The sequence below is a fragment of the Glycine max genome, chromosome 14 (assembly GCF_000004515.6).
Source record: "Glycine max cultivar Williams 82 chromosome 14, Glycine_max_v4.0, whole genome shotgun sequence".
NCBI classification, from domain to species: domain Eukaryota; kingdom Viridiplantae; phylum Streptophyta; class Magnoliopsida; order Fabales; family Fabaceae; genus Glycine; species Glycine max.
In genome coordinates, this window is record NC_038250.2 from 17,570,830 (window position 1) to 17,594,175 (window position 23,346).

General features: G+C 33.0%; 1 protein-coding gene across 2 annotated transcripts; it reads right to left on the bottom strand.

Moving 5' to 3' along the window:
• Positions 1-393: 393 nt before the first annotated feature.
• On the bottom strand, positions 394-3,945 carry LOC100781390 (serine/threonine protein phosphatase 2A 57 kDa regulatory subunit B' kappa isoform). 2 transcript variants are annotated; one of them, XM_041009094.1, is made up of 2 exons: positions 2,151-3,945; positions 394-879 (listed from the first exon to the last, which is right to left on the bottom strand). In XM_041009094.1, exons 1-2 carry the CDS (start codon positions 3,294-3,296, stop codon positions 832-834), a joined length of 1,194 nt encoding a protein of 397 aa, XP_040865028.1. In that variant the 5' UTR covers positions 3,297-3,945; the 3' UTR covers positions 394-831. The 2 variants fall into 2 exon arrangements, with proteins under 2 accessions (XP_040865028.1, XP_003544625.1); XM_003544577.5 differs by having other exon boundaries at positions 394-883.
• Positions 3,946-23,346: the final 19,401 nt, after the last annotated feature.

Sequence of the window (23,346 nt, forward strand, 5' to 3'; positions counted from 1 at the left end):
AAAACCCTCTCACTTCAAAAGCATCATAAGTACATGGCTTAATTGCAAAAAATAATCCTCCTATTTATTCAAACTCAAACTCAAAAAATCAATCTTCTATATTTTAATTGACTATTTAAATTCCCATATCTAAAATTGACTATTTAAATTCCCATATCTAAAATTGAACGTGGACTGTTAACAAAGAACATTTACTCCCAAGTGTCATTGTCTTATTAATCATTAATTTTTATTTACCATTTTACTTACCAATTAGATAATAACACGTATTAGTAACATTTCCCCTTAACCATCAATGTTCAATTTCTACTCTAAGAACACAAATAGCCATTTAAAAAAAAAAAAAAAAGACTCTGACAGTGAATTAAAATATAAGAGGACCAATTTAGTAAGTTGAAAAAAATAGGAGGAATATTTTTGCAATTAAGGCTAAGAACATAGGATTCAAATACAAAATGCCACTCCCAATAACCAGCTATTCCACATATCTTGAGATTTTCCACCATAACATGAGGTTAACAAGGATTGAGGATCCAGCCCGCAATGCAAGTCAGGACACTAAAACTGCAGTATTTCCAATTACGGGCCTGAGACTGGCTGCATGCTCTAGTTGTTTCCATGCCTCCTTCCGCTTCTCCGCTGTTGAGATCAAGATTGCTTCTTCCTCCTTAAAGTGATTATGACAAGAAATGAAGAGCTTCTCATCCATCTCCAAGAACATCTTTCTAATATTGTGAGTTAGGTTGACGACAGCAGGGTTCCAATGGCTTTGAACATTCCTGTCTAAAGCTGGAAATATGATGGGCAGGATCACTTGTCGGTTATGCGCAATCAAGTTGACGATGTGGTCATTGTTCCATAAGAAAAGAGCTCTTTCAGCTACCTTCAACAATCCATGTTGAATAGAAAAAGAAAAATGCATCTTTCAGCAATTAACAAGGTGGTAGTCAATGGAAACAACTGATTCTCAAAAGTGTCATGATGTGGGCAAAAGATTATTGCGGAAAAAGCACCAAAAATGTTACAAGTGCATTAAGGTAACAAAAACAGCTTCCTTTCCACAAGTTTCAAGTAACATGGAAATTTTTGGAAAATATAGTGCCCTGTAGAAACAAGAAAGAATGTTCATCCCCATCCCCATTCCCATAAAAGTTTGAGATCCAACTAGAGATTTGAAATGAACTGAAGAAGACGAGACAAACTGCCTTCACATCCTATCAGGGACTCAATTAACACAATTTAATCAAGCAAATTGCATAGATAAATTTCACAAGAGAAGTTACAACATGTTTCATCTTTGAAACCCAAGACCTATTTATAGTATCTTCCAATCAATCTTTTAAGCTTAGCATTCCCAATTTACATTGAAAATTAGTTAAAACATAAAATAAATGTCCACAAACATAAATCTTGTAAGATGAAATAAACTGCTAAACTCCATGTTTGTTCCATCAGTGAGTACTGTTCCTCTTTTAAACAATTAAAAAAAATGACATGACATTATGTCTCTGAAAAATATGTTTAAAATTCTGATAAGATCATATAAGTTATTACTATTATAAGTCAATTCCATAGCAGTAACTGAGCTACCAGCTTAATCACATTTGCAAACAAAACTGTTATAAAAAAATCTGAAGCCAGTGAAAGCCATTGGATAGATATCAAAGTTGAAACTAAATACAACTGAGAAATAACAAGGCATAGTAATACTTAAACGAATTATCCTCTATTAATTAAATGTCATTATAGCTTACACATTTATAAAGAGCATGTTAGGCCACAAATGCTATGGCAGAAACTAACTCATATATGGAAAAAGATCAGAAAAGAGTAAAAACTTGAAAAGTCAAAAAACAAATCCAACCACATTGCATGACTAATTTGCTCAAGCTTATCAACCAAATACCCACGTTTTCAAACTCAAAGTATATTACAATTACAAAACATAAATAAGAAAGATCTTCACATCTATAAAAAGACTTAATGAACATTAACAGAAATAAAACCTACCAGAACCTGTAAGTGAAAGAAAATATACAGACCCATGTAAACTATAGAACATAGATCTAACCTTTTAAGTGGAAAATAACATAAACGTAGAAGTATGCAAATGAAGATTTACCAAATGAATTCAGTAATAGCAACTTTACCTGAAAGTGTAAACTGTTAATGCAGCACCCAATCCGCCAAAACAATGGGACCATGATCCTCTGGAACTCTACCATGTTAATAACTTCCAAAATTTCTTCCAGTTCACCCAGAAACATCACCTCTTTCTGACTATTTGTTGCTGGCCAATATTTCAACAAGCCGCTTATCACAATGCTCGCTAACTTTGGCTCCTTCTCTATAAACTGCATAACACAGTAGGACAATTGCTGAAAGTAGACACCAATAGATTTCGGCTTGTGCAAGGGGACCAAAACCCTCCACAAGAAGATTTTGTGTTCCTCTTTCAAGGGCAAAGCAAACCCAGTAATCACGCTCCCAAAAATCTCCAACAACTCACCAATTCCATTGGGCTTCTCAGTCTCAAACACGAACCGATAAAATATATTGTTAATAGATTTCCGAATATACGGTCTATGCACCATGAACTTCCCATAAATCCTATGCAGAATAGTCTTCAAGCAATCCCTTTCCCTAGGATCCTCCGAATCAAACAACTCAAGCAATCTGGCAATAACCGAGTGATCAATATACTTTTTTGCCACCTTTGCATCGAGGCATGGGGAAGAGATAAACTTAAGCAGCAATTCATACACAAGCTGCAAATGTGGCCAAGCAGGATCAAACATAGGCTCATCATCATCATTCTCACCACCACCACTTGCCCTATAATTTGGAGGAAAAACTCTAAACAAATTAATAGCACACATTCTACACATAGCAAGGATAGCAGGCTCACTAAACCTCATTGTCCCACAAGCCACAAAATCAACAAGCTCAACCAAAGTCTTCCTTTTCACATCTTTATCTGCAATGCTCTTACCAGGGTCAGTGAAATCAAATGTGACACAACAAAGGCTCAATTTGCTCACAAACAGGTTCATCTTCTCAGCATTAGGAACATCCTTAAACGGCACCAAAGGTTCAATTCCGGACACCATGCTCGCCGGAAACACGGCCGACGACGAAGCTCGCTTGGCAGTGGAAGAACTTACACCGTGTAGTTTGTAGCTTCTGCCAGCAGCACGCGGCGAATCAGCGGAACGCGCCGAGTCTCCCCTAGTCAACTCGTCCGAGTCAGGCTTCAACGACTTCCGGGGAAGCTTGCTGAGGATTTGCTTGAGCATTGCGACCCAGAAGCTTAAATCAACGAATTACGAACCTTTCAGATGAAAATTAAACTCATAAGGAAGAATTGGAATCAATTGAACCCAAGAGTGCTGATTTCTGACAAAGCTTTGAAAAGGGGAAGCAAACCCTAGATCTCGATCGGAAAATCCGAGCAATGTGGGGTCTACCGTGAAATTGAGATCCGCATTTGAAATGGGTTTGAGGAAATTTTCGATTTTGCGTCATACATTGATGGAAAAATCAAATCTTGAAGGTTGGGGTTTGTGGGTGACGACGATGAACGTGAACCAAAAAGGGAATGGTGAAGCAGAGAAAGAGAAAGGGAAAAATGTTTATCATAAAAGGAGTAAAGATTAATAAAAATAATAATAATGAAAATTTTGGATTTGAACCAAAGAATCTAGCATTCTCAGCACATTGTTACAAATTTTCTAGAGAATGTGAAGAGAAAGAGAAAGAAACTTGTGGTTGAATGTGGGAAAGGTGGGAAAGGTGGGAGCTTAGGGCAAGTGGAATTATGAATGTGGTGATAGAGATAATGGAGCTATGAAGAGATTTTGGGCCATGTAGAGAACCCTCTCAGCTGTTTCTTTCTTCTTGTTGTTATTGATCCATCCCCATGAAATTGAAAGGAGAACAAGGGGAAAAACAAAGTACAGTGAGTTTCTATTTTTCTTTTTAGTTGAAACAAAAAAAAAAAAACTAAAAAGTTGCTACTTTGGGTGTTTTTTTTAACTTTTATTACTGATAAATATTTCATAGAGCAATTTCTTAAAAATAATTTTTATGGAGCTGAGAAAAAAGTAAGAAGAGGACGAAGAAAAATTAAAATAATAAAAAACTAAAAGTTAAAAAAAGGAAGTCTATAGATGTTTCATTTTTATTTTAAAAAATATTATTTTTAAAAATAATTTGGGTTAATTTTTTTTTTATCTCTGAAAGTGTTAAACCTTATTACATCAGTATTTAAATTTAACAAAAATTTTTAAAAAATCTTATAATAATTCACTTATTTTATCTTGATACTAAATTTAATTTCTTATTATCACTTGTGAATTAAATATATGTTAATATTAATATTATTATTTAAGTCATATGTTACATGTAATGGTTGAAATAATGTGATTGATAGATTGTGTTTTCATGTTTTTTTTTTTATTTTTGTTAATTTCATATATTAATATAGCATTGCAATGCATTTTCAAAATTCAAAATAAAATATTAAGCATAAATGTGATTTTAGTTTTTTTATTTTTTAAAAATATGTAATTTTGATCTTATTATTTTAAAATAGAGACATTAAATTCTTCAGTTTTGTAGAATATGTAATTTTTATTCTTTCATCAAATTCAAAAAAACCTTAATCTATACAAAAATTAATTTTACTTAGCCCAAATTTAGTAATGAGACACGATATAATTTGTTCAATATTAATTTCTTAACTATCAATACTTTAGGTTTGAGGAAAAGGTTAAAAATATAGATTTTACAAAAATAGAAAATTAAATGACTCTATTATAAAATAAGAAAATAAATGTCTCTATTTTAAAAAATATGAAATTAGAATTACCATTTTTAAAAAATAAGGAAACAAAACTTACATTTAAGCTAAAATATTTTTTTTTACAAATCATAAATATCTTCTACGAAAAGAAAAGAAAGTAATATTGTTCAAGTGAACTAAGATAATTATAGGTAACAAAATTTTATATAAGTTAAATGATAAGCTAAAATAACCTATGTAGATTTATTATCCAATTAAATTTTAATAACCACCTTTATAGAATATTTTTATTTTTGTTTAAAAATAAATAGTAGTTTTCATATTCGACTACTCCTTTCCTTGTTTTGGTTTGGATGCTGTGAAAATAATCAGAGTAGCGAATTATTGTGGCACATTTTTTTATTTTTGTTTGTACAATGTGTGGTACTTTTTTTATATTGTTATTGCAATTTTGCATAATTTTTTGATACTTTTTGAGATTCATGTGTGAATTCAATCATTACTCAACGAGAGGGGAAAGGACAAAACAAAACCATAATTGAGATTTTATTTTATGCGTGTCATTGACTACTTGTAAGAAAGAGTTTGGAAAGTAAAACCGTAAAATTAGGGACATCACATGATTCATACTCGTGCCCACGCAAGTGTCCTTTATCTTCAGATAGAGTCCACAGTGCACGAGTAATTAAGTTGTGCACCGGTGCACAAGGATCAACCCTTAGATTTATTATTAAAATATGTTGATGATTGGAATTAAAATTAAATAATTTTTAATAAATAAAACAAAAATCAAATAGATAACTCAGTCGCTCTTTCCTTCCATCCCTCCCACCATCTTTCTCAATGAGAACAACACAGTTTGTCATCATAGACAATTTACGATGACGGCATTTAATCATTATTTTTTATTTAAATATAATTTTGGTTTTTTATTTTTAAAATATGAAATTTTGATTCCTTTATTTTAAAATAAAAAATTTTAGTTTTCTTATTTTTTAAATTTCATATTTTTAATCCTCATATTTTAAAATAAAAACATTAAACTCTCTAATTTGATAAAATTGACGATTTTGGTCATTTTATCAAATTCAAAAAGCATTGATTGATAAAAAATTAATTTGATATGACTCAAATTTAGTGATGTGACATGAAATAATTTATTTAATCTGCATCATAATTAATATCAATCTTTTATCAGTTAACACTTTCCGTTTCAGGAAATGATCGAAATGATATATCTTATAAAAATAAGAGACTAAATATTTTTATTTTAAAATAGAAAACTCAAATTGTGAATTTTAATTAAATATTTCTATTTTAAAATAGAGATTAAAATTATATTTAGGATGTATTTGATAGAGATGAAGGAAATATAAAAAAAATATTTAAATTAAAATAAAGTATAAAAAATGTGTGGGATTCATACTATTTTTCTTTTATTTCTCTCCAATCAAACACAGGCTTAAGCCTTATTTTTTTCTTTCCTCACCACCTCTACTCTCTTCGTGCTTCTCCCCCTCCAAGGACACCTTCCTCTCCATCTTTTACACCACCAACCCCCCGTCCCCTCTTTCTTCATCAACAACAAAAGCATAAATACAAACATAAAAGCACACTAGAAACACAAAAAAAAAAAAAAAAAAAACTCAAATCTCATATTTAGACAACAAAAACAACTTAACATTTACTCAGATTTAGGAGTTACAAATCCAAAATCAAGGAGAACAAGAGAACCCAAATCCATGGCAAATCAACATAAAAATCTAAATATCGAATCTGTTAGCAAATCAACATAAAAATTTAAAAAACAAAATGTTAGAGCAATGTATCAAGGCTAGAATTCGAGGTCTAGCACCTCCAGAAATAAGGAAGGAACAGAGCACGAAAGAAGGAAGAAGCTTGTAATTTTCTTATTGCCTTTGCTTGTTATTACAGGGTTCTTATAGAATTCCTAATATGGAATAATCCTAGGAATATTACAATAACCATTTTATTGATAAGAATTGCTCAGCAGGATCACAATTCCAAGCAAGGCGATCTGGGAAAGATTTGCAGAAGCTTCTGTTTTGGCAGTTTTCCTCAAACGAAGTCGTGAAGGTAAGTGGGCCTCTTCACCTTTCTTTTGGGCTTTACTTCGTTATGCACCCCCTCTTTTGTGATTCCCACCTCTGAGTTTGTTGTTTGTTCTTCCTCTTCTGCTGGTGTGGTCTTGTTCGTATCATCCCTTGGGCCTTGGAAAATCACCTTGTCCTCAAGGTGATACTCTTCCTGTAACTTGGTCCAGTTTTCCCATGAGGTCTCATCTGGGGAAAGACCTTGCCATTGAACTAACACTTCCCAAGGAGCCTCCGGTGATGTCTTTCGTTTGTCTAAGATGGCCAAGGGAGAAACCAGGGGTTGATCATTGACGAAAGTGGATGGAAAAGCCCCTGTCGATGGCGGTGTTGGTGTTCCTCGAAAGGGTTTAAGCTTGGAACAATGGAATACTGGGTGTATTTTTTCCTCGTCAGATAACTTGAGCTTATAAGCAACAGGACCAATTCTTTCAATAACTTGGAATGGGCCATAGAATCGTTTGGCAAGTTTGGCGGAAGCTGATGAAGTTCCCTTGGTAGAAGACTGTCGATAGGGTCGTAACCGGAGAAGAACCCAATCGCCCACCTGATAATTCACCTCCTGACGCTTGTGATCAGCTTGCTTCTTCATCTGGTCTTGTGCCTTTAGTAATTTCTTGCGAATGGTTTGAAAAGTAGCGTCTCTATCAGTTAACAAGTCCTCAACAGCTTCAATGTTTGACGTGCCAGAGATGTATTCTAGAAAATTAAATGGCTTCCGACCAAACGTTACCTCGTAGGGGGTTGACCCTGTCCCTGCATTCCATGAAGTATTGTGGGACCACTCAATCCATGGAAGGAGCTTACCCCATTTATGGGGTCGTCGGTGCATGAAGGCGCACAGGTATTGTTCCACAATCCTGTTGATGACTTCTGTTTGCCCATCACTCTGAGGATGGTAAGCATAACTCATCCTCAGGTGTGTGCCGCTAGCTCGAAATAATTCCTGCCAGAAGTGACTTAGGAAAAGAGGATCTCGGTCTGAGACCAGACTTCGAGGAACGCCGTGAATCTTAACCACCACGTTGATGAATAAAGTTGCCACCATGTATGTTGTGTGAGCTGCCGGAAGCGTGCCTAGATGGATCCCCTTCGAAAAGCGGTCCACTACAACGAGGATGGTGGTGTGGCCTTGGTAAGGTGGTAGTCCCACAATAAAATCAAGGGAGAGGTCCTCCCATGGCCGACGAGGTACCGGAAGAGGACACAATAGTCCCGCCTCCTTCTGCGTTTCATACTTGGTCATCTGGCAGTCTAAACAATTGGTTACAAACTGTTTGACATCTTCACGGATGCCTGGCCAACTATAGTTTTTCGATATCCTTGCTAAGGTTTTCGCGATTCCGGCGTGGCCCCCTGTGGGTGTAGTGTGATACTCCAAAAGTAATGTAGAGGTGATGGGTAATTCCCGAGGCAACCAAATGCGACCATTATGCAGAATCAAATCCTGTGAAATCTTGAAGGTGGGAAAATTGGATGGATTCTGAGCAATTTCCTGTCGGCGGCGTATGTAGTCTGGCTGAGCTTTTAGTTGACGGCGAAGCACCTCGAGGAATGTTAATGAAGGGACAGAGAGAATCATCAGAAGGGAAGAACCCTTCTCTGGTAATCGTGATAATGCATCGGCAGCTTGGTTATGGTTTCTGGCCCGATATTGAATTGTATAATCGTAGCCCATGAGACGAGCTAAGTACATGTGCTGCTTCGGCGTCTGTATGACTTGGGTGAGAAGTTCCTTGAGGTTGCGATGATCAATCAAAATCGTGAAGCATTGACCGAGAAGGTATTGGCGCCATTTTTTAATTGCTGTCGTGATTGCAAACAACTCCACCGTGAATGGAAGCTGAAAGTTTGGCAAGGTCAATACATGAGTTGTGGACAGAGCTGTCTTAAGGTGTTCAAAAGCTGATTGTGCCTGGGGTGTCCACTGAAAGGGTTCTTTTGTGGTGAGCTTTACCAAGGGAGCAACAATGGTGGCATATCCCTTTATGAAGCGCCGATAGAATCCGGTGAGCCCCAAGAAGCCACGCACAGCCCTTGAAGATTGAGGTATTGGCCATTGAAGGATGGCCTCCACCTTCAAGGCTATCGGCTCTACTCCTTTCTTCGAGACCATATGGCCTAAATATTCAACCTGCAACTACGCGAAGAAGCATTTTGATAATTTCAAAACAAATTGATTATCGAGGAGGACCTGGAATGCTGTTGTCAAGTGTTGGAGATGAGCCTCAAAGGAATTACTATAAATGAGTATATCGTCAAAGAATACGATAATGAAGTGACGAAGGTATTGCCAAAAAATGTTGTTCATCGTCGCCTGAAACGAAGATGGTGCGTTGCAGAGACCAAACGACATTACTTTGAATTCGTAATGGCCGTGGTGAGTTCTAAATGTCGTTTTAGGGATATCGGGGCCATGCATTCTTATCTGGTGATAACCCTGCAACAGGTCAAGTTTTGAGAAATATTGAGCACCGCCGAGCTCATCTAGGAGCTCATCTATTGTCGGAATGGGAAACCGATCTCGGACCATGACCGCGTTAAGGGCCCTATAGTCCACACAGAACCGCCTGCTGCCGTCGTGTTTCCTTACGAGAAGAACGGGTGAGGAGAAGGGGCTTGTACTAGGTTGGATCAGTCCCTTCTGAAGCATGAGGTTGACTTGGTGTTCAATATCGTTTTTCTGGTAATGGGGATATCGGTAGGGCGCACATTCACGGGTTCGGATTGGGGTAACAAGTGTATGTGATGATCGGTTTCCCGGGTCGGTGGAAGTCCCTGAGGTTCTTGGAACAAGGCTGAGAATTGGTCAAGTAAGTGTTGAATGGGTTGAGGTAATGGTGGGGAGCTTGTGAGTGAAGTGTGTTCAGTAAGGATGGCTATATGAAAGTAGGTGACGGGTTCATGTGTATGGTGAAGACGATGAAGATGGTGATGGTTCAAAAGGCCCAATTGAGCTTCACTTTCCCCTTTTAGCTGGACCAAGCGGTGCTGATAGAAAATTTGCATGCTTAAGGAATTATAATCCGTGAGAATAGGGCCCAATGTTTTAAGCCATTGGACACCCAACACAATGTTGGCGCCGGCAATAGGTAGAACATAAAGGTCCACAGAAAATTCAATGTTCTTAATCGAAATGGAAACTGCTTCACAAATTATAGTGCATTCCAAGTGGTGACCATTTCCCACCATGACTCGAAGTGGTGGTGTGGAACGGCAAGGTAGCCCCAAACGAGAGACCAGCTGCTGCTGGACGAAGTTATGGGTGCTACCTCCGTCTACGAGGAGCACCAGGGGATGAGCATGAATGACACCTTCAAAACGCAGCGTTTCCGGGACGAGATGACCTGATAATGAGTGTAGGCTTATGTGGGCCGAGTATGGGTCGGTTCCATCAGGTGGGTCGGGTATGGTATTGGGTTGCGGGTCATTAGGGTCTATATTAACTAAAGGAGGATCCTCTTCTTCAGTAATGAGCAGGAAAACGCTAGATGCACAACGGTGACCCCGGTGGTAACGCTCGTCACAGTTGAAGCATAACCCACGCTCACGGCGTGACGTTATCTCCTCCTGTGACAAATGTTTCATCACAGGGGGAGGCTGACGCGGTGGTGCGGGTAATAATGGTGGTAGTGAGGGTGAGCGAGGGTTGTGAGGGTGAGGGTTAAGGTTTGTGTGAGGGGGAACTGGTGGTGGGGGTGGAGGGCGCGGTCGTGGTGGTGGCCGGATGTTAGCTAATTTTTCTTCTTGCAAGCGTGCTAATCCTGCTGCTTGTACCAGGGTGAGGGGTTGTAAGGCCTGAACTTCGCGCCGTATCTCCAGCGACAACCCTGAAATAAAGCAGCTGAGGATGAAGGGAGGAGGGAGCCCGATAATGTGATTCGCCAAATCCTCAAATTCTGACAGGTATTGACCTACTGACCCCTTCTAAGTTAGCTTGAAAAGTGCACCCGTAGGGTCCTCGTATTGTGACGGGGTGAAACGGGTCTGCAATGCCTGTAAAAATCCCAGCCAGGAGGTGAACTGAGCATTGCTGGTCATCCACTGGAACCACGCAAGTGCTCGTCCCTCCATATAAAACGAGGCAATTGTGAGTCGATCTCGTTCCGGGGTGCCGTGATATTCAAAGTACTGATTAATTTTGAATATCCAACCGAGAGGTTCAGTTCCATCGAATCTCAGAACCTCTAATTTCATTTTGTGTAATGTTGCAGGTGCAGGGTTAGGTTGGGGCTGGATTGGGGTTGGTTGAGGGTTCGGGGAAGAAGAGCTTGGGGATAGGTGGTGGAGTATTTCGTCAAGTTTGAGGGTCACAGTGTTCATGGTGTCACCCAAGCGGAGGAGAATGTCCTCAAGGGAGCGTGGTGAAGTGTCGTGAGGATGGGAGTCTAGCATGGTGACAAGGAGAACGAGAGCACCAAAATGTTAGAGCAACGTATCAAGGCTATAATTCGAGGTCTAGCACCTCTAGAAATAAGGAAGGAACAAAGCACAAAAGAAGGAAGAAGCTTGTAATTTTCTTATTGCCTTTGCTTGTTATTACAGGGTTCTTATAGAATTCCTAATATGAAATAATCCTAGGAATATTACAATAACCATTTTATTGATAAGAATTGCTCAGCAGGATCACAATTCCAAGCAAGGCGATCTGGGAAAGATTTGCAGAAGCTTCTATTTTGGCAGTTTTCCTCAAACAAAGTCATGAAGGTAAGTGGGCCTCTTCACCTTTCTTTTAGGCTTTACTTTGTTATGCACCCCCTCTTTTGTGATTCCCACCTCTGAGTTTGTTGTTTGTTCTTCCTCTTCTGCTGGTGTGGTCTTGTTCGTATCACAAAAACTCAGATTTGTTGCAATTATGGCATTTTGTAAACCATCGCATTGGAGATCCACCATCCCTCTTCTCCCCTTCCTCTAACATAGTTCCACCACCATTGGAGTCGTAGATCCAAACTCAACACTTTTTTTATCTCACCAATCTCAGATCTAAAAAAGGTCTGATCAAGGAAAAAACTCAGATATGGAATTGCATAAGCATCAATGAAGTGTGAGTCCAAAGCAAACCGATTGAGAGCTTTGGAAGTGGAGGACGACAATAGAGGTGTCGCATTTGCTGTTGAGGCTTACTTTGATCATGCCACCATCATGGATGAGGGTGGGGACTAAAAAGGAAGGTTGGAAATGAAGGGTGACAAAGAATGATGAAGGTTTTTTTTATTATTTATTTAAAGAGAACAACGAAGTTATTACTGTAGCTAGTTTTTTTTAAGGGTACAAATGACTTTTTAACATATAAAAACACTTGTGCACCGATGCACAACTTGATAACTTGTGCACCCTAGAATTTTCCTTATCTTCAAAGAATGAGTAGTGCCATGTTTGGAGAATGAAAAAATACACTTGAAGACCGAAAGCCTAACATCCTATTCAACATTTAGTGAGAGAGAAAAAAAATTATAGTTATAATAGGTGATGTGATATAATAGAAAGAAAAAAAAAGGTGTTGATAAAATGTTCAAATATAAAATTATTATAAAAATAGTTTAATCATATTTTTATTTTTTAATTTAAAATATTTAAATTCTTATTTTTTATTCACATATTTAAAAACGTAAATTACCAATTTAGTCTCTAAAATTATAATATGTGTCAAATTATCATATCATATGTTACATCAGCATATCAGTGTCACATCATTACTTAGAATTCATGTACTAATTTCTATTAATAAATTAATAGTTGACTAATGGTGAATCAAAATTGTTAAATTTAAAAATTGGAGAACCAAATATACATAAAAAAAATTTAGAGGGTAAAAATTACACAAACGTGAAATTATAGGAACCAAAAGTATCTCATCCATAACATAAGTTAAAAAGAGTAAAAGTGCAATTAAACTTGAAAAAATAAGTTATTTTATTTGAAAAAAATTAAATATTTTGGCATTTTTTAACACTAAAATACTTTAGCTATACACATACTTATAAATATGCATTTATTTACTCAATAGGTATAATTTAGTTTGTTAGAAAAAATTGGAGTTCATTCTCACAAACTAAACCTCGAACAGAGGATTAGTTTCATGACGTATCAAAAGATCAAAGTTTCTTGATAAATGTATAAATAGTTATTCATAAACTATTTAAGTTTGACTTGTTAAATGCTTCATCAAGCTTGTTTGTTTAATTAAATAAATAAAACTTAAGGTTAGACTCAATTATATAAATGAGTCAAGTCCAAACTTGATATTAATAATTGATTAATAACTAATTCTAAAAAAGCTATTGCTCATCTTTATATTCATTTTCTTTTAATTTATCAATCAAATATAATTTAATCCTTAAAAACGTTACATTGAAAGAAAATGAAGGATCATGACGAAGATTAATTCTTTTAAAAAATTATAAGTTACTCTTTTGATGATATATATAGTAGAAACTTATAGTCATACAAATTTCACAATTTCATGACACATCTTTAGTACATATTTTTATTTATAGAATGTTTTATTAAATACTAAATTGATAAAGTTAAAAAATAATTCAAGAAAAAATTTCAAAGATAAAAATAATTACGTTATAAATAAATTAAACATCTGTAAAAAAAAAAAATATGACATAAACAAATTAAAGTTAAACTTTAATTTTTTTAAACAAATCAAATTCAAACTTTTAGTTTGACTCATTTAAGTGAATTAGTTAAGCTTGAGATATCCATTTTCTCACCAGCCAAACCTAATTTTCTAATGATTACTAAATAATATGCCTTTATTTTATATAAGATAATTTAATATATTTCCTTTAATTATTTAACAAGAAAAATATTTTGGTTATTTAATTAAAAAGTACTATATTTTAAAAAAATACTAATACGATATTTTCTTAACAAAAAAATAGAGAATGCCTTATATCAACTTAGTACATTAAAAAATATATAAATAGTTTTTTTTATATTATTAAAATAAATAATTTAATATTATCAACTAAAATAATAATATTTTAAATATAAGTTTAAAATATTATTATAAAAATCAATAATTCTCAAATGCATTATAGTGATTATACCACCATGGTAGTAGATACTTTTTAGAATAATGATTTGTCGACATCCAATTTTTCCAAACACTTAATTAACACTTATAATATTTATCTCGTTTCTCCTATCATATTATTTGTCACATTTATATTTTTCTCTTTGTTATTTCTCATCCATACTAGCTAGATGTTAAGTAGCATATTTTAACCATTTTTACATTTTTTTTAACTGATCAATGACTTTCTTCATAAAAAAAACTAAATGACTTCTTTTATTTTTATTTTTTTTATTATAGAGTAAAGGCATTTTAATTGAATATTTTTTCAACATTTTGTCTCAAACAAGAATACAAGTGTGGGTTTAGTTTACTTATATATTAGCTTTAAGATTAAGAATGTCAATTCTATCTAGACTATACAGTTATCTATTCAAAATTTCCATGAACGGGTAGGCCCATTAAATGAGGATGGATCTAGGAGTGAGTATTTATGTTGATAAATCTAATTGTGATGAATATGAGTATTATAGTACAACCCTTCAGTCTTGCCTCAAAGATTTTGTATTCCCTCCAATGATAATCAAGCTTATCATGCACTATATAACTTTGTCCTTTATCTTAATTAGTTATTTGGAATGGAAATAGGCTACCTTCATTCCGGCGTCAAGAGACAGAATGAGATAGGGATGCTTCACATTCACCTGAATAACATCAGAGACACATGAATTTAGGGATCTAGTACAAATGAAGTGTACAGAACAAATTAAAAATGGATACAATTGGTTGTTACAACAACATTTCCATTATCAAGTTCCTGCCTCCTTTATGGATGTGGATTTAGGGATCTACTCCCACGAATACGATGTTCGAGATTGGCCATCATAGTCACAACCACGTGTCACACGCAAGGGTAAGCTTAGTGAAAACAAGTATACTTAAAATGGGATAAACTTAAATCATTTAAGCATGATCTACTATTCTCACATATAAAACATAACATGAAGGAATCATACATAAAGCATAAGTCTTAGAATCTACATAATAAATAATATCATAATAATCATCAGTTTATCAATCATCATATCAAGATTCAATAATCATACACCATGATTTATCCATCAAATATCATGATCACTAGTCCATCAATCATAAACACAACTCCATGGAGATTTCCCATTTTGAGCGATTAATCCAAGCACATCTCTTAACATAATCACACTCTATGATTTGACCATTCAAAGAGACTCAAATTAACCCTGCAGATGAAGTATGGTTTTATTGAAAATAGATGTGCATAAGTAGAGACTTACCTCGACAAGGCTTCCAAAGACCTTAACCTATTTAAGAGTTCGCCTATCCATCCATTCTATAGGTTTTTTCACCGTTATCCACCATCAACAACCTCCAACACTAGGTTAAGGACCGTCTTAGCACCCCCAACTTATGCGCCTACTCACAACAACAACTAAACTTGGGTTCCTTGAGATTTAAGATATGACACCTTCGTACCCATCATCTCACTCATGGTCAGTCTCAATGATCCAAGTTTCACCATCAATGACAATCCATCTCATGTGTACTAAAAAGGTCACTAATACCCCTAGGAAGTAGTTCTCAACACCTCAATATGCCATTCAAAGTCAAAAAATAGGGATGGTACTTACGAAGATACTCCATTGGGTGGGACCACCAAGTTACTTTAGTGAGACAAAGTTCTAGCATGGAAATCACCCTCCCAGGTATACCATTTTCTAACAACAGTAAAAATCTTCCCAAAGGATATAGTTAACTTTATTTGACACATATTAATGGTTCTCAAAATATGATTATAATCTATAACAATCATATGCTATCACAAATACATTCACCAATCTCAACACCATATGAGCTTATTACATCATAGATTCATCATTCATATGTCCATCACAATCATGAACCCACTATAGTTCAATAAACCTAGCAAGACATTCCAACACATTGAATTCTTGCAATAACTCATCAAAAGCTCATATGAATGTGAATCTCAAGATCTCAACATAAAGTCAACTCTAGTGATAAAACAACATCATCTCGATCACATCTTGTATCATCATAAATTCATTAAGATCTCAAAACAAATAATTTACATAAAGAAAATGAACATAAATCACATCCACATCAATAACTGATTTTTTAGACTCAAAACTGGTCACTAGACTTAAAACTGTAGAAGCAAGCTTCATGATGAATCAAGATTGATTCAAAGAAGTTTTGATGATGACAAAGGTGATGACAAAAAGCTCAAAGATCAAGAACAATTCATGATAACAAAGATGATGATCTCAAGAATCAAAGAATGAGTTCAAGAATGAAACAAGAACACTTCAAGGTTCAAGAGGAAATTTGATTTCAAGATTCAAGAATCAAATTTCAAGATTCAAGTTCCAAGAATCAAGATCAAGATTCAAGAATCAAAAGAAGACTTAATCAAGATAAGTATGAAAAAGTTTTTTCAAGAACTGAGTAACACATGGATTTTTCTCAAAACCTTCTTACCAAAGAGTTTTTACTCTCTGGTAATCGATTACCAGATTATTGTAATCGATTACCAGTAGCAAAATGGTTTTGAAAAAGTTTTCAACTGAATTTACAACGTTCCAATTGATTTCAAAATGTTGTAATCGATTACAATGTTTTGGTAATCGATTACCAATGTGCTTGAACGTTGAAATTCAAATTCAAATGTGAAGAGTCACATCCTTTTACAAAAAAGCTTTGTGTAATCGATTACACTAATTTGGTAATCGATTACCAGTGATAGTTTCTGAACAAATCAAAAGATGTAACTCTTCAAATAGTTTTTGACTTTTTCAAATTGGTTTTAAGTTTTTCTAAAGGTCATAACCCTTCTAATGGTTCTCTTGACCAGACATGAAGAGTCTATAAAAACAAGGCTTTGTTTTGCATTCTAGAATCAATCTTTTCCAATACATTCTTTACACAAGCAAGTTTTCCACATTGATTTCTGAAAGTTTCCATTTATTTTTTTCTTTACATTCTTCTTCCTTTTGCCAAAAGCTTTCCAAAAGCTTTCTGTTTTTCTAAACCTTGAAAACTTGTGCTATTCATCTTTTTCATTCCCTTCTCCCTTTGCCAAAAAGAATTCGCCAAGGACTAACCGCCTGAATTCTTTTTGTGTCTCTCTTCTCCCTTTTCCAAAAGAACAAAGGACTAACCGCCTGAATTCTTTTGTGTCTCCCTTCTCCCTTGTCAAAGAATTCAAAACGACACAGTCTGAGAATTCTTTTGATTCTTCCCTTTCCCATATACAAAAGATTTCAAAGGACTAACCGCCTGAAAATTCTTTTGTATCCCCATTCACAAAGTTTCAAAGGTTTAATCGCCTGAGAACTTTGTCTTAACACATTGGAGGGTACATCCTTTGTGGTACAAGTAGAGGGTACATCTACTTGGGTTGTTGACTGAGAACAAGAGAGGGTACATCTCTTGTGGATCAGTTCTAGTGGAGGGTACATCCACTAGGTTGTTCAAAGAGAACAAGGGAGGGTACATCCCTTGTGGATCTTTGCTTGTAAAAGGAATTTTACAAGGTTGGAAAAGAAATCTCAAGGACCGCAGGTCGCTTGGGGACTGGATGTAGGCACGGGTTGTTGTCGAACCAGTATAAAAACTCTTGTGTGTTTGTCTCCTTCTTCCCTACTCTTAATTTTCGCTGTGCACTTTAATTTCCGCTGTGCACTTTAATTTCCGCTTTTACTTTTGGTTAAGTTTCTTTTCTATTCTTCATTTACTTAACAACATAGTAAAAGTCTTAGAAGAGTAAATTTTTAATTAGTAAAGGTTTAGGAATAATTAATTCAATCCCCCCTTCTTAATTATTCTAAGGTCACTTGATCCAACAAAAACTAGTCATTGGACTCAAAATTGGTCATTGGACTCAAAATTAGTCACTAGACTTGAAACTAGTTACTGGACTCAAAATTGGTCATTGGACATGAAAATGATCAGTGGACGCAAAATTGGTCAATGAATGCGAAATTGATCAGTGGATTTGAATTATGCAAAATTTTAAAATTTTGTAGAACTGTCTCTCATGGCTTTCAAATTGTCCCAACACAAATCCAAATTCTTTTCTATCAATTCCAATACATAAACAACATCAAAACTCTTTACAAATAGGAATTTTTCATCAATATTCATAAAATAATCAAAACCTCGATTTCAAAATTCAAAACTCAAAATCTCACATGCTCAAACTTTCATTTTTAAACGACATGCATTTTCCAGCAACATTAAAACCAATTCCCAACAACCTAAGCATAGAAAAAGGAAAAGACTTACATTGCCTATTCAAACTTAAAAGATGATTTTGAGAAGAGGTAGAAGGAAAGGAAGAGACTTTGGATCCAAGATGGAAGTTTTCTCCCACTCACATATTAGCTCCACACCATTCATACCACCCAAAAACCAATAGAAACCACATTAAAACCATGAAAATGAACACTTATATGAACTTCCAAAAGTGTTCATAGAGGGAAAACGAGAATAGAAAAATGAAAGGAAAAAGAGGAGAGTTTCATACCATTAAACTAGTCTCGAAACTCAAAAAGAGAACTACTACAAGGTCCCTTGAGTCAAGAAAATTCAAGGTCTCACACTCTATAATGAAAGATTTTCTTGGATAAAAAAAATAGTGAAATGAAAGAATTTGTTCTTTTGTTTCAAATTTACCAAGATATTTGAGGAGTTTATGACTCTGTGACTTCATTCTCTTTACATCCTCACACTTCACTAAACTCACCTATACTTTCTCATGAGATTCACTTATGTTCAAAGACTCTAAAACTTATCAAACCATATATACAACATAACATATAGATAACATAAACATAAATATAACAACACACCATCTCATAATTAATTAATTATTTAATTATGAACAGTTAAATTAAATTTAATTGGTCTTACCATCTAATTAAAATACTGAATCAAATAAAAATTACATACCTGGGACCGCTGTATATCATCCACCGATAAGAACCGTAAAATAATGGTGAAATATACTGCTTATGGTGTTAATTAAATTATTATAATACTCCAGAACCCCATTCTCATTATTACTCTAGAACCCCACAAAATAATACTCACTCCAAGTAAATATCACACTCAACATCGTAACTTTTCGCGTAAAGAAAAAAATAAATGGAAACTTCAGTATACCCCATTCTCCTATGACCCAATTCCAATTCGAAATCACCAATTGTAATTCAAATTCCATTCTTCAGGTGTTGAATTGAATTATTATTATTAGTATTACTAGTGGGTGATAAAGAGGGATCACCAGGATAGTATCAACGGAAGGAGTGTGAAGGGTATGAGAATATACACCTGCAAGATAGAAGGTAGAGTGGGAAAATCAAGGTGAAGCTTAACTCTATTTAAGTTGTAGTTTTTGAGACCTCCATGGATGAGAGGGAAGCTCAAGAAGAAAGACAACGTGGATGAGAGAAAAGAGAATTTTGAATTATTTTTATTTTAAGAAATAGAGAAAAATTGTATAATTATCCTTTAATTTACGTTAGTATAAATCAAGTAAGAGGGATTATTGTTGTTCAAATGAAAAGATGCTCATGGCTAACATACACTTTTTAATTTTTGAGTGAGTCTATATATATATATATATATATCCCTTAGTGATATATGTCTACTTTGTTGGTAGCAGGTGCTGTTTTTAGTATAAATTAGTTGATTGCTGGTTTTTGTTTGTTTTCTTTCTAACACACAAAAAAATGATAAGTTCTAGTGATTATTATAATATTAAAAATATTAATTTATTTTTAAATATAAAGACATTGCAATAAATTAATATAAATAAACAAAATAAAAGTTTAATTTATATATATGTATTGTTAGTATTTTTACAAATCCAACGAGAATTTATAATATGGTAATATATATATATATATATATATATATATATATATATATATATATATATATATAAATGAATAAGATAATGTGATTAAATAATCAAATTTCAATACACGTTCACATAAAAACATTTTGCACGCACATTTTGTATAAATTAAATTTTAAAAATAATTCATATTTTAAATTATATAAAAATGTTATATTATCATGTGTCCCGTGCGATGGGGTAAATTTTTTGGTGTGAGAGAGTACTTTTTTTTTTCAATTTATGCATAATGATATATGAACAAATTTATATACTCGGTTTAAAAACGTACATTTGATATATGAATTGTATTTTAAGAAATTATTTATTGAGAATAATATTTTATGATTACTAATTTTTGTATGAATATTTTTACGATTTTATTTTTATATATATATATATATATATATATATATATATATATATATATATATATATATATATATATTGATTTTAATATTAAAACCATCGTTCAGAACTATGGATAAATCTTCAAAACTGATGGAGAAGAAAATAGGGTGTTTATACCTTCAACTTTGGATTATTGATGAGCATTATTAGCAAAAAAAATGAAATAGAATAGAGATCTTTATCTTTATATATATAAAGGTAAAAGTGAGGATAAATTTATAATTTCAATTTTTCCGCACTTTTTAAGGATAAAAAATAATTTTTTAATCATTTTTCCACTCATAATTTTAAGGTTAAAAGAGAAACTTTAACTTTTCCGTTCTCTTCAAAGATAAAAGAGTATTTATAAAATTCTTTTTTTCAACCAAAATTATCTCACTTATTTATAGATGAATAATATTTTATATTATAATTATAATTATTTTTTGGTGAAAATAATATTCCATTTAATTGAATAATTTTTTATTAAATAAAATTATATGTATAGAACCTAATGTAAATATCCCATTTTTTTATTAAATAATTAAACTATATATATAGAACATAAAATATAAAATATTTTTTTGTTAAACATTATATATATATATATATATATATATATATAGCAAAATAAAAACTATTTACTTTTATTAATAAATAATTAATGATTATATATTTTTAGAAAGCTTATAATTTTTAACTATGATAATGATAAAATAGTAACTACATAAATATTCGTCAACAGATCTGATTGTTAATAATTAAAATTGTAAAGTAAATTATGCTAATTACCCATTTTAATTGATTATACATTTTAACGTTTAAATGAACTATGATGATTAATTTTTTAATTGATATATTTTTTTAGAGGAGTTCTAATTGATAATTGATAATATCGTTAAATTATCCCTGTAATTGATTATATGTTTTAAACTATAATTACTAGTTATCTATTGATGTAGTATTTATTTTTAATATTCAAATCACGCTCTCAATCAAATAGGGATATTATTATATCATAGATTGGAATTATGATTCAACTTAATTTTAAGATATATATATATATATATATATATATATATATATATATATATATATATATTTAAAGATAGTACTAATTTTTATTCTTAACGGGTTATAATTTAATAAATAATAATTTTTTAAATATAGTAACTTCATGTCCCACTCTCAAATAATTAAATATCCAACAAAGTTAGTTAATTTGCATAGAAATATAACTTTACGATTATTATGTGCATTTAGTAAAAAAATGGTTATTACGTGCATAATATAACTTTAATTATATTAAAAAATATAACTTCAATATTTTTACTGCACATAAATATATAACATAGTAAATTCTCATATTAAATATAAGATTATTACATTTGAATATAACTCCTTTTTCATATAATAATTATTTGTGTCAAAATTATCATCTCACAAAATAAGCTATGAAATTATAAAAATATATGTAACTGATTTCAAAAGTTAGTTTGATATATAACAATATAACATAAATACATACATATATATATATATATATATATATATATATATATATATATATATATAAAACCTTTTTAAATATAATAATTATAATTATTTGGATCAACTCGAACAAAATGAATAAATAGAATATTAAATTGTTTCTGGAATTATGATCTAATGGATTGCAGTTACTAAAAATTGTGATTTTAATTAATATCTTTTACGATTTTCGCAACCAGTTGTATTTATTGTATTTAATTTGGAGAAATTTGGTGAAATGAATCACTTCCTTTCTATATCTATATTTTGTTTTATACAAGACTTTATAGGTTGGCTTACTCATTTACCTTATACTTCATTTTAGTCTTCCAATTCCGCATAAGAATCATTTCCTTTTTCTTTTGGTAATGGTAATTGAATTTCCTCTGTGATAATTTGTTTTTTTATTTGATTTTCTTTTTGTTATTATTATGAGATTATCATGTTTATGTAGCTCAAGAGTAGTATGTAGTTCAAAAAAATAAACAGATGGAGGGTTTGGTTTGTGTTCCTTTGCCTTTTCGATTTGAATATGTGTTGTCTTTTAAATTCAATTGGTGGTGTGTTATATAATAATAGTGTTGTCTATCTATATCTATATAATAAAATAAAAGGACTATAAAATGCCTATTATGTCTATGGTTGAAATTTTGACATGTGGCAATTTTGCTGATTTTTTTGGTAATTTTGTAATTATTGATACTCAGCTTGGTTTTGTGGCACGTGGCTTGCTGTTTTTTGTTGCCTTGGTTCTCACATTTCACTTGCAATTTTGTTGACACGTACATCCTACATTCCTTTGCTTCTGCCACGTGCTTTGCTGATTACCATTTTGGTGTGACATTGTGGTTTTGGGTTGGTAATTTCCAGTTTTATTCCCTTGGCTCTTTTCTTCCTCTTTGGTTGCTTCTGCAGTTCAAGGTGTAAGTTTTTTACGTCTGTTGTGCATGTCTGTGTTTGGCGCGGCTGTAGCTGTTTTTCTACCCGGTTTGTTATTGTTTTGTTGTTTACTTCACGTTCTATGATTCTTTACTAAATTTTTCCTTCTTGTTCTATCTTTTCGCGTCCTTTTTTGTTGTTTGCTGACTTTCATGCTTTGTTTTTGGCTAAGTTCCCTTTGTTTTCCATTTTTCCTTTGGTGTGTTGTTCCCTTTGGTTGCGAGGAGTGAAGGTAATACTTTTGCGTTGAGGTCGCTGCATATGTAGTTCTTAATGTGGTCTTTGTTGTTACTTTTTGCGTTCCTTTTGAGTTTTATCCGTAGTTGCATGTGTAGTTAAGCTTTATGTTCCTGTTTTTATTTCTTTTTTGTTGATTTTCTTGCTTTGCTTTTCGCTGGGTTCCGTTTGTTTCCTATACTATGTTTGTTACGTTGTTTCGTTTGGTTCCCATGTGTGAAGGTTTAACTTTTGTGTTTTATTGGTTGGTCATTGTTGACATTTGTATCTGCATGTTTAGTCCGTAACTGATTGTCTGCCCTTTTGACTATTTTTGCTCATACTTTTGGATTTATTACATCATCAA